We start from the raw sequence: 12,920 nt of genomic DNA, 5'->3' as shown, positions 1-12,920 counted from the left end.
AAGAGATCCTATAGCTGCATGGCTATGAACACTACTCTTCAGAGAAATTGTGTTTACGTGATCCCCAACCCCAATAAACATTCAGGATTATATACAGACATTATACAGTTTTCCATCAGCAGGGTTTGCAATACCCAAGCTGTTGGGCTCCACAGAGGACCCTGACATCCTTTTTTGCACAAGTAGAACTTGCCTTTTGGACAGCAGGTGCAAGTCCCCAGTCGCTAGTAGTACCATAGAGTAGGTGGGTTTGGAAGAAAGCCATGCAAACAAGACGAACAAACTTCTGGGACATATTAGCTTTTAAACTTAAAGTAGGTACCGGTATATATTACTCTGAAACAAATTATTTCAATATGATTTGTCCAATGCAGCTGTGGGTCAAGTACAATGCCCAGCAGCTTTGCAGGCCGATTAAGAGCATTTAGTCTTTGACAAACTAAAAGTGATGGTTTATGTTTTTGCTTCAGTTGTGAAGCCTCTAAACCAGACAAAGCTGTTTCCAGTAACTGCTAAACTGCAGCCCTGGAAACACCAAAATAAATGTCAGGGCCGCATGAGTGCCGCTGGCAGGGGGGGGAGCTCGGAAGCAGCGCCAAGTCTATTCTCAAAGTCCAACGAGTTCGCCAATGGAAACGATATTGCTTGCATGAACAAAATGCTACAGCCCTCAATGCTGTAGATCAATCTAGATTTTTTCTTATGAGTATTTGACATCACACCCTGCTTCATCATGTAACATGATAATTTGGATATTCTCCAGACACAATACTCACTCTGACTTGTTCTTGCTATCTTGCTACGCATTCCCGATCAGAGGACAAGTTATAGTGTTTCACCCACACAGCACAGAATATCCCACACGGTTCCCAAAACGTCCCAAAATCCCATGGGATATAGGAATATCCCTGGGATATGCCCGTTGCAGTAATGAATTTAAATTTTTTAAGGGTTTTTGATCGATGAACGGGAATATATTTGGCATATCCCTCAAATATCCACGATATCCTTTTTATCATAATTTGTAAAATCCACTAAGAATTCAAGAGTTTCTCGAGATATGCTACGAAATACACTGCTGGTAATGTTTATATTTTTTTTTCAAATGATAATGTTTATTACGTAATTACTTAGTATGGTAAATATATTTGTTCTTACGCTGAGAAGATCCGTGGAAGATCGCCTGGGAAATCCCCGGGACTATCCCACACAGCACAGGATATTCCAAGGATCTCCTGACCAGTTCACACATATCCCACACAGAGATTCCAGGATTTGAGAATGTCCCTAGGACCACTGTAGGATATTGCGCATATCCCACACCAAAAAATATATTTTGGGGATTTCCTTGGGACTTCCTATGGATATTCTTGGTCGGTAGGCTACCTCAAAACATATTTTATAGTATTGGATGTATTTTTTCAAGTGACCAGTGCTTGAGAAACACAATTAAAATGATTTTAATCTTATTTCAAACTAACAATAACATTGCCAATGCGATTTATAAAAATTAATCAAGTTTTCTGATCATATCCATAGGACATCCCTTGGAGATCTGTTGGAATTCTCCGTGGGGCAGAGCTTCGCAGAATAATTATACAATTCAAATTATTAACCTTTTTATAATAATAATACACCTGCTTATAATAATAATAATAATGCATAAATATATTTTTTTAACTAAAATTCTTTAACTTATTTGAGAAAATTTTATTTGTTGAACAATTTAATGGGAAATATTAATTAATCATATAACAATTATAATAACATTACTAATGGTAATTAATTAATCAATGTTTAAATACCAGTATACTCTTCAACTCCCAGAAAAAAATTCAACAACTTTATGCCTAAACAGAATCATAGTATAAAAAATATTAAAGTATTGGGACCATTGCAGCTGTTGGCTCCTCTTTAACAGCTTGAAAACTTATAATATCAACAACCACAGATAGCTCAGAGGTAAGGTAAGAGGATCATAACCTGAGGGTATCAGGTTCGAGACCTGTCTAGGGAAAAATTTTTGACCTATTTTTTTTTTTAAATATGTTTTTATACACTATTTAATCAAAATACTCAACTGATAAATGTGCTTTTCAGACTAATTCTTTATTATTTTGTGTTTTTATGTATTATTTTTTTTATTTATGATTCCTGATGGGATTTCCCAGGGATCAGGATTTTGGTGGACATAAGGAATAGGGATATCCCAGGAAACTCTGAGGACTTTGAGGGATTTACAGAGGATATCCCCCATATCCCACTGGGATATCCCCAAGACTTTCCAAGGGCGTGGGTCATTGATAAAATATTTGTGTTCCCAGTTTTTAAAAAAAACCTATTAATCAATATATACCTCGATTTACATTCCTTTTTTCTTGAGTCAATGTAAGTCAAAACCTGTGCACACTTTGCCACTTGGTACAGCATCTTCACGGTCTTCATTCACTTAAAATTATGATTCCCACATGTTGAAACGTGCATTGGTTACCACCTACAGGCACAGAAAACGTACTACTATAACCCAGAATGCCAACCGCATGGTAAAAAGCATTAAGCGTTTTGAGAGAGCTTTGCCTGTCAATCGGTAGGCAGCGCCACCAGCGTTGCTATGCTATTGCATGGCAACACTGGTGGCGCTGCCTACGGATTGACAGGCAAAGCTCTCTCAAAACGCTTAATGCTTTTTACCATGCGGTTGGCATTCTGGGTTATAGTAGTATGTTTTCTGTGCTACAGGTTACCTACAGTTACTCAAGAACAAAAGGCAACCATTAAGGTAAATATTGTTCCACTGAATGAATCTGTATTAACAACATTGACTATTGTATACTGAAGCATACATACAATCTATATTGACCATCTGTACCAATTTTTTTATTGTAAAAAAAGAACATAGTTCTATGAGCCAGTAACAGAATGGACTAGTATCTGAAATTATATTTTGTTTCTGACCAAGTTGATTACAGTTGATAACAGGTGCTATAGCTCACAATACCATATAAGTAGTTCTATTAGTTTGACTTGGTGAAAAAGTTTGTGTACCTATCTGACAGAATTTAGTAATGTAGATCAGCACAATCTGTCGGAGGCTAACATCAACTAAAACGATTTGGATTAAAATTTTAAAAAAACTGGCGACAGCTCCATGGGTATGGGATGTCTAGTTGTATCAATAGTCAGAGATTAACAGTATGTTGTGTGTGGGATTCATTACTTTATCCTATGAAATCCTTAAAAAAACAGTTCCCAGTGGCACTGAAAGAATAAGTTATTACTTTAACCAGATGGTTGTAGTGTGGATTGGTTGCCTGGTTGAAGCAGAGAGTGGACTTAATGTTAAAGATATGAAAAAAAGTTGCTATAATGCAAACCCTTTGGTAGAATCAATTTTGTTCACGGAGTTATTTTTATTGTTTGGTGTAGGAAACTGCAAAGTCCCAGTTATTCCCAGGGCATGAAGCTATCTTTTACCTGAAATATTCTACATAAAAAGATGATTAAATGAGTCTTAAGTTGACGCGTCCTGTTACTTAAGTTGACGATCACGGCGCAGTGGAGCTTCCAATGGAAGTTAGTATCAAGTTTCATTTTACTTTAAGCAAAGTAAATAGCCATTACTCTTCCAAGTAGTGCAAGGGAACTAGACCAGCATAATTTGTGTGTAAGTGTATACTAAAGCATGTAACATATTATATTTACTCAAGGAGGGATAAAGGTTAAATAAGAAGAGATATTTCTTAAATTATGACACTCTTCATGGGTTTATTGCATTGATTGTAAACAGTGTTTGAGTATTAGGTTACACATATCACAAGTCAATAATTGAATGTGTCTGTTGGATGGTTAAAACTTATTACAATAATACCTGTCTTAGTCACTAGACACAAACATTTGAGAGCACGACTGCTTAGTTTTGTTCAACCAAGGCAGATTCTACAACAGGCTGGACCACTGGCTGGTTGTTTGGTAATGTGCAATTAAAAACACACTTTGTAGATCATATTACTTTTTTTCATAGTTGCTTTGTAATCTACTTCTTAATTAAAATATAATGCATTTATTCAGAACACTTTAGTGACCGTAAACTACTGTGCTATGTTTTGAAGGTTTGCAAACCTAACATTTTTTATTTTAAAATGCAGTTCTACATAACACACATTTTTGTGATCCCATGTATGAATACTTTGGATGTACATAAATATGTTTTCACCTATAAATTTACAAATGTATACTTATTGATCGTGACTTAGGACGACATGGAGACAGGGTGGTGGGAGAAACTGAAAACTTCTTCCATAAATTTTCATCTACTCTGAATACATATATTAAGTGAGATTTAACGGAAATTTTTGAGATGACTATACAGAATAACAATTTAAGTTAAGTGATGGTGGTGAGGATGAGTGTTAACGGCCATGCACATCTCGCTTGCCTCTCTAAATGATTCAATTTATACATGAGATACACCCTTACTATCACACGGCGCAAAAGGGTAGTGCAAATCATATCTGCTTGTCTGTAAAAACTCCTCCATACATAGCAACTTGAGTAAGGGGGTTCTAGCATGTATGGTGTGTTTGTGTTCAGTTGAATGCTTGTTATTTTGATTTTAATAAACCAACTTTACAGTATATAATAGGGTGGGTTCTAGCCAGTGGAAGAGCCAGCCTTGGTCCAACTCTTTGAACAATTTTTTAAGGATAAAGGCACAATCTTGAATGGCTTGAATTTGGCAAGACTGTTCAATAACAAATCACAGGTATTGATAGTTAAAAGCACATACTGTAGTAGTGCACTAGTATTAATATCACAGAACCAGTTAGTTTTTAAAACCACCGTAACTTATCAACCTGTAAGGGGTTTTAAGTTTACTTTCACTTTTTCGTGGAAACTTAACATTCCAACAGAAGGAAGAAAACCACCGAACGGAAGCATGACTCTTCTTACTCCAACCATTGTCCCGTTTTTAGTGAAGAAGACCTAGAACAATAAGTGTTTAGGTAATAACTGAAGCTGTAGGATGATAAAGGAGGGTAATTTTTATGAGGAAATGAGACTAGAAGTTCGGATCTAACAAAATTGTTTACAAGTCTACACTAAAAAACAATTAGTTAACTGTTTGAAAGTAGACACTCATTTCTCATAATTCCTTGAATCCACAATCAAAACTAAATTAATTACAGTAAAGTCCCACATACTCGGTACCTGATAAACTGGCAGTCCAGTTTTCTGAGCAAACTCGGAAACCATGTACTGTATATGTAAGTTCTTTAGATAACTATGTCAGATGTGATTTGCGACCCTTGTGGAAAATAACCTAAATTAGAAGCTTTGATATTTACAATACCTTTGCTTTTTTATTGGGACCAAGCACTACTTTTAGACATATAGACCAGGATGCCTAGCACACATTTAAAGGCCGAAGTGCTTGTAAGTTGCTTAACCAGTCAGTCAACACAATACCCTTGATTTTTTGGGGTAAAAACCAAGTTTTGTAAACATTTAACATCTTATTAACATAATAATTCATGTATTTCAATGTCACGGTAATGTAAAAGGTAAAAGATTATGACAAATTGAAGTAAGGTATAGGCCTACTATAATGTTATGTCTCATTTTTAATTGTTAGCCCTTTTTAAAAACCAACACCCTTTCGGCCACATTACGTGGAGTTTGAGGGACTATGCTGATGATTTTGTAATATGTTTAATCTAAATGCTTGTTTTCGCTGTTCTGTAAAATTATCGCAGACACACCTTCACCAATATCCACAATATTATTGCTTAAACAGTATATTTTATTTTACCTCAACAAAACCTGAACCTCCAGTTTCATCTTCTTCATCGTTACTTCTTAAATCATCAGCAGGAAATCTGCAGGATTTAGACTTTCTGAAACAAGGGCAAAATATGCAACGATTTTCATCATATTTGTTACCGGTATAAGCTATCTAGATCAATAATGATTCATTGTTCACTGTAAGGAAACTTCAAGGGCTATTCCCAAGGCACCAAATTATCGTTTTGATGAAGTGTGCAAGTTAACTACCCTGAACTTCGTTTGACCTTGAAATTTTCTATCTAAAAGCACAGAGAAGAGGATTCCTTGATACATTGAAGCCAATTTTTATAACTCATTGTTCATGATCTTTCTTTATCAAAATGGTTTGTTAAGTCCTTAACAGATTCATCTAAAATTGTCTTTTCAAAATAATGAAATTGCTCACAAAGAAAATATTATTATAAAATTGCTTGAATTTAATTTCATGTCACGTAAATTATTATGTTTAATAATCTTTTTGAAATTATTTAAGACACCACCTTTAACAAAATAAAAAAGATAGGGTAATACAAATCAGATTTATTTCCACAGTAAATATATCAAGAGTCATAATGGAATGTTACAAAAGAAATTCCAAAACTAATTTCAACACACCAAAAACTGTCTCGAGCTAAAGGAAAAAATACTTTAAAAGAGCTAAAGCCTCAACTCCAAAATGAAATCAATTGCAGGATTAGTATGGATGAAATGAGAAATTTCACTACTTACTGGCTTAAAGGTACAGGGAAGGATATACCACATCCCATAGTGTCTCCTTTATGACATTTTGGCCCGAATTTTTCACCTACTCCACAACCAACAAAGACTTTTCCGTCGTCTGCATGGTAAGCAATTGAGCCTTTGTCCCAGCCTGGTAGTCTGTTCTTTGGGTAGCCCTGCAATCATTTTTACATAGGTAGCTGTTATTTCATACAGTACTCTGAGTACTAAATTAATTACAGTACTTATTTCATAAGCATAATCAATGTAATTTGTGTATATCATGATGGCAAGTTTGACCTACCGTAATGAATGTTGCTGTGGTCCGATCATCACGCCACCTCAACCAACCACATAACACACTGCTCAACCAATCACATAACACACTGACGAAGACATGCTTTCCCAGCAAGTCCTTCCCCAGTCACCCAGTCAGTTCATATTCAGTTTATACTAGGCCTATGTATGTTTGTTTAAACAAAGAGAACACAAATAAAATTGCAATCCAATTTAAAAATATGAATACATACATTTTTAGATCAATGTAACAAGGAAACAAATGGGCACTTAGAGTGTAAATGTAACTCACATTAACTAGCCACTGTGCACAGGGTTACCAACTCAAGGAGGCCACCATTGGGATATCGAGAACGGTAAGAATTAGAGAAAACTTTAAATGAGGTACATGCCTTTATTTTTTTCCCAAGAAACTGCCCCCATTTTAGAAGATGAAAATGAGAACAAAAAAACTAAAAGTCATGTTTAGTTTTAAGTTTTGACATCATGGAAAACAGGCATCTTGTTCACTACTAGCAGTGGCCGAGTTTTGAAGTTGCAGTGCTGTGGTTGCTGAGATGATGCATAAAGACATTATGTAACCACGTCTAAACTAGGGCACGGCAAGGTACTTTTGGCTTGGGTAAAACGTCTGTTATCTACCGTCTCTTGAGGATAGCAGCGGGTTTCGGTGTGGCTTAAGCCCTTAAAAGCTAAAAGCCATCAAATCAGGCTAAATGAGCCATAGTAATCATACACAGATTACGGTAAAATTAATTATGGTCTGAAATGGATCGTGACACAACGTTGGTTTTAATTGTATTGAACGTATTATATTCAAGCCAGTAAACATAAATAAACAAGAGCAAAAGATTAATCTGATTATGACTCAAGGGCTACATTTTGTTTCACTAAAACAATTTTAAATAATAGTTGACTGCATAATTACCTTTTCGGTCAATCCAATAGCGATAAAACAGTTTTTCCCTGGATCAAGTATTTCAATTTCAAAATAGTGTGACGTAGTGTTTAGTGGCTGTCGTGCTTGGGCTAAACCAACATCCAGAATGCTTGCTCCTTGTCCACTATACTCCAGTATCTGTGGCAATAGTGAATCGTTAGTTTAGGTTTCAAAATTACTTGTTATTGGAATCTACAGGGTGTTATTAAAAGAATGCCAGGATTTTAAACAGTCGTTGCTTGGGGACTATTTAAGATAATTAAACTATTTAAACGTCAAATTGAAGGGAAAGGAACAAAGATTTTTCCTCATTCTTTGATACAATTTGGAATGATTTAATAAAATTCAGATTTTCATCAATCTTATATGAGTGTAAAACTGGCAAGGTCTGTACGCTTAGGGTGGTTGGCGGGCTTATCTGATGTCTTAACTGAATCTTTTTATGCACAAAGACACTATCTTTTACAGATAACATCATAAATTGACCAATTTAGGTTTGTTCAACTGAAGACTTCGTCGGGCAACCGATTTTTTCGGGCTTCTGATGCAGAATTGTCGGATTCCTTCGACTATGTCATCGCGTTTTTAGCCGGCCAGGTGAATGTCTTTTCAAAACACTATGGTGCCACAAAACTCATGAAACCAGCTTCAAGTTTCTTTATCATCAAGTAGATTTAAACTTAGTTTAATTTAGCAATGGAGTTAAACTCTGCGAATCACAGATTACACTCTGTGCCTTCTGTTGTGCCGTAAACGTCGTACTGGCGACTGGCGTCATGCGTATGAGTCACAATAGTGGCCTACCACCGCGTTTTGCGCATGCCAAGGTCAAAGTTTCCTCCCTTACAACAGTACACGGGAAACAAAAATTAGTTATTTAAGCTCCAATTTGACGTATAAAACTTTTAGTTACCTTGAATTGTCCCCAAGCAATTATCATTTAAAATCCCGGCATTTTTTTAAAAACACCCTGTATTTTAAAACATAAATGCTTTAACAATGTATTAAATTATAACTTTGGTAACAGGGCTGTCGCTTGGGTTGGAGTGATTGGCGACAGGCAAAAAAGATGACAAAGACAAATATTAGGCATGAGTGGTTTTACCATGAAGTACTTTTTAAACTGCTGTACAGGAATGTTGAGTAAAATGAAACATGTATTTACAAAACAAATACATATCCTACATGAATAACTAAATCTTTTGTTTTTTCCTTTTAAAAAACAGAGGGTTTCAGTCTCTTGTTAAGATCCAACCACTTAACATCGCTGTCGTGGCTTTGAAGTCTGCTAGGCTGCCAACTGAGCCACCGACTCACCATTCAAAAATAAATACATATTTCCAACAAACAGCTTTATTTGATAATTACCTATTTAAGAAGATATTCCAAAATAAGTTTTTTCTCAATACTGAGCACCATTTGAGCTAATAGTGTAAACAATAATTAACTCCACAGTGTGATTGTAGGCTTCTATTCTTTCAGTGTTTACATTGTCTCTGTTTGGGCCCCTGGGCGTTCCGATGCACCCACACACTCACGGCTTTATACGGCGCATATACACTGACATATAGCAGCTCTTTTGCTGCTCACAGTAGGCAGGAGGACCAAAGTCCCAGGACAGCCCCAGTAGACTCATCAGTCACAAACGACTCATGCAATGGACTCGTGGTGAGTATTTTCTTTAGATCCTAGGCGTTAGGCAGGCACAAGCTTACCGCTACCCAGTATTCCAACCCTAAGAAGCTGCCATTGGATAAATTAACAGCGGAGGTTGTCATCTTACACCCATTCTCAATAAAAGAAGTTAGGGTTTACAGCTTTTTCAGAACTATTGCCACCAACTGTTCCAGCAGTTATGCTTACATTGAGGATAATAGGGAATATATTAACAGCTTACAACAAATGCTGAAAAGGGCTGTTATTTTATGAACCTCAAGACAGTGAAAACTTTTATTTTATTTAAGTACATTCTCATTAAAGACAAAACCTAAGTTTGATGTGAATGTACAACCCCAACAAGCTAAAAATAAAGGTGCAGTAGACACTAGCTAATCCGTCTGAGCGATCGCTCCTGATGTCTAAATGACCACTCCTGACATATGAACGATCGCTCCCGACGTCTGCCGATCGCGCTAAAATGATTTTAAACTGCATACAACAAACTATCAGACCTTTAAACCGATGCTAGATTTTTTTAATGAAGGACTATCGGATGCCGGATTAGTGGGTTTTTACTGTGGGTCTTTAGAATTACTATCAAAAGGTCGTTTTAGTCTAGATGACAACAGCTATACCAGAGTCCTAATAATTTGAACCAACTGGGATGGAACCTGTTCAGATTAGCAAGGAATGCAGTCAATAAAAAAATGTTTCTTTAGGACTATAAATTGCCAAAATGGTGCTTTCACAATCACAGCAACACTTTGATCACCTCCCAAGATAAAAAAAAACACAATGTTTGTCTCTTGCGCTTGCGGTCACAAAAACAGCGGGAGATGATAATGGTATCTCCCAGGGAGCCAAAATCACAGAGACAATGATGATTTCTCTGCAACCACAGAAGATGTTCACAATTCCACTGTGATCATGAGAGATATTAATGATTTTTTTCACTATACGATACATTCAGAATATTGCCCCGATCAGAGGAGATTTTATAAACTGATTGTAGAAGAAATTAATATTTTAAATTCCAATATTTTTTAAAGAATCCCCATTTTAACCAGAGACCTGAAGGTCGTTTTAACTGACCGAACTCGAAATAAAAATGTCTGGCCTGTTGACTTATGATTATGTCAAACAGAAGCATTCGACTTCTGATATCACAGTAGTTCAAGTCCTTCTGGATTGGGAAAAATTTAGACTAAAGATGATTTCGTGACCCTATCCGTTCTTAAAATGGTCAAATCAGTTTTAAAAGCTGAGACAGCATATAGACAGTAGGCCTACATGAGACGCCATTTTACAGCAAGGACAAAACGTCTGGCAGTGAATTACATCTGACGGTACAGTTTACGCTGTAACATCGATGGATTAAAATGTTTTATTTATCGTAAAAACAGTCTGTATAGCCTACTTTTGAAAATGCTATGCTCATAAACTGTATCTATCATTTAAAAATAAAACCTGTATATTGAAAAATGCTCTGTAGAAGCTAGCTCTGCTAAAAATCATTCCTTAGGCGCAAAGAGCTCAATAAGCTGCTTACCTGGCCACTTAGTGTTATATCGTGGAGACAGTACCAATCATCTTCTCCATAATCCACAAGCATCAAAGTTTCATCCCATCTTGTGACCCACTCAATGTCTTCACTAACCTCGACTTGGTTTTGTTCATCCTCTCTGTTCATGTCCAGCAGAGGAACACTAAATATGGTCTTTTGACCTAACATAGCTGAAAATAATAAATTAAAAATTTATTATTAAATTAACAACAAAAATAAAGTTTCAATATTAGCCTATTTTAACACAAACAGATGACACATTTTTTCAATGAGTACGCCTAAACAGAATCACGTACTGTTGCATAGCATTCCGATGAGGTAGTAGGCTAAGTGATAAAAGTCAAATCTTAAAATGAAAACGGTACCTATAGCATAATGAACAAAAGTACCGGTAGTTATTTGGGCAGTAGCCTAAGTAATGGTTGCCCCTTATAGTTTTTTATTGAAATTCCTCCTTTTACAGTACCGTATTTCATAAGATAGCCTACACTTAATCCAAAAACGCCAATATTGTCAGAAACAGCATGAGGTGTTGAAAAACCGAAAGCGAAGTTTGCAATTTGCAAATGAAAACACAAACTTATCAAGTTATCGATGGTAGATTGCCGATGTTTTTCCTTAAGTATTGAAATACCGGTATCGATGTTTTCTATGACTGAATTGTATTAGTAAGAGGTTAAACTGTATAACCTCTAACTGCAGATGACAATAAAACTGAAAAAACATCGATTGTCATCGATATGTTATTTAGCCTTGAAAACATCAATGTTTTTGCGACGATGTTATTGGTACATCGATAGTAGACCTATTGATGCTCATCCCTACTAGGGCCCTATCCAACCAGAATGGAGTAGATATTTTTTTGTGAGAAATGAAAACACCTGCTAAGTTAGTTTAGCCTAACAGAAAAGGACTGCACAAGGGAATGTTTTTGACTTTTGAGACTATGATTTGTAGAGATATAGGTAGGCTACCTGTGGCAGAACAAATAATATGGCTTACAGGAGCTATTTAGCATCACTGCATTTCTCAATTAGGCTATAACTTAATAACTTAATTGATTTTAATATTTTATGAGAAATCATGCAAATTGATTGGCGAAAACATGGGTGAAATAAGGTCTTCAATACTAGTTAAAGGTCGGTGCTTAAAAACAAAAATTTCATCAACAAATTTGAATTGATAAACTGAATCGTCAAAGGATTTAGACATTGATAATAGCTTACACTTACCTTTAAAGGGTCTATAATGTTAATTTCATCTTGTATGTGGATACTACAGGGATGTATTTTGTTAGTTGTTACACTTGAACGAAAATTACACACTTTTCTTCAATTCAAGAGAACTTGGTGAGCTGGAATAATTTATAAGAGCAAAGAATTGTAAATTTTGTAAACTTGCAACGTCGATCACAACCAGAGATAGGACCTAGACCTACACAGAACGACAGAACAGAAATGTGAAATGTTCCAAATGTTGGCACTTAGCAGAAAGAAAACTACCCACTATATTCAGTATTCAGTAGAATGTCATAAAACAAAAACATTGACAATAATGACAATACTCTCGTACTTTATGTTTATTATCATCACCAGTGCTGCCAACAAATTCTTTATGCGTGAAGAAGAATTCAATGTTTGGCTAATGCCAACTCACACGTCATAAAAAAATATCAAAGTCCATAGACCTTAGATTAAGGTTTTTCCAATTTTAAGAAACTTCACCATTGACTTTAGATACTACAAGTCAATTATCAATCAATGATCTGTCTCTTTGCGGATGACACGTCTTTAGCTCTGTCTGGCTCAATTTCCTTGGAATTAGAATTAAAATCGTTTATTGAAGCAAATAACATAAAGCAGCAGTAGTTGAGTGGTTTGTTCCCAATTTATTAAATCTCAACCCCAAACAAAACTG

General features: G+C 35.8%; 1 protein-coding gene across 1 annotated transcript; it reads right to left on the bottom strand.

Annotated features, from left to right (window-relative positions):
* Positions 1-3,736: 3,736 nt before the first annotated feature.
* Positions 3,737-12,514, bottom strand: LOC128998293 (SPRY domain-containing protein 3-like). Its single transcript, XM_054424369.1, has 6 exons — positions 12,236-12,514; positions 10,989-11,173; positions 7,769-7,918; positions 6,553-6,719; positions 5,810-5,894; positions 3,737-4,983 (listed from the first exon to the last, which is right to left on the bottom strand). The coding sequence occupies exons 2-6, from the start codon at positions 11,169-11,171 to the stop codon at positions 4,849-4,851; spliced, it is 720 nt and encodes a 239-aa protein (XP_054280344.1). The 5' UTR covers positions 11,172-11,173; positions 12,236-12,514; the 3' UTR covers positions 3,737-4,848.
* Positions 12,515-12,920: the final 406 nt, after the last annotated feature.

Source organism: Macrosteles quadrilineatus, unplaced genomic scaffold (genome assembly GCF_028750875.1).
Source record: "Macrosteles quadrilineatus isolate MER2022 unplaced genomic scaffold, UCM_ALF_1.0 Scaffold_7__1_contigs__length_78375512, whole genome shotgun sequence".
NCBI classification, from domain to species: Eukaryota; Metazoa; Arthropoda; class Insecta; order Hemiptera; family Cicadellidae; genus Macrosteles; species Macrosteles quadrilineatus.
The sequence above is the reverse complement of the archived record's forward strand: the minus strand, read 5'-3'. Positions and strand labels throughout refer to the sequence as shown.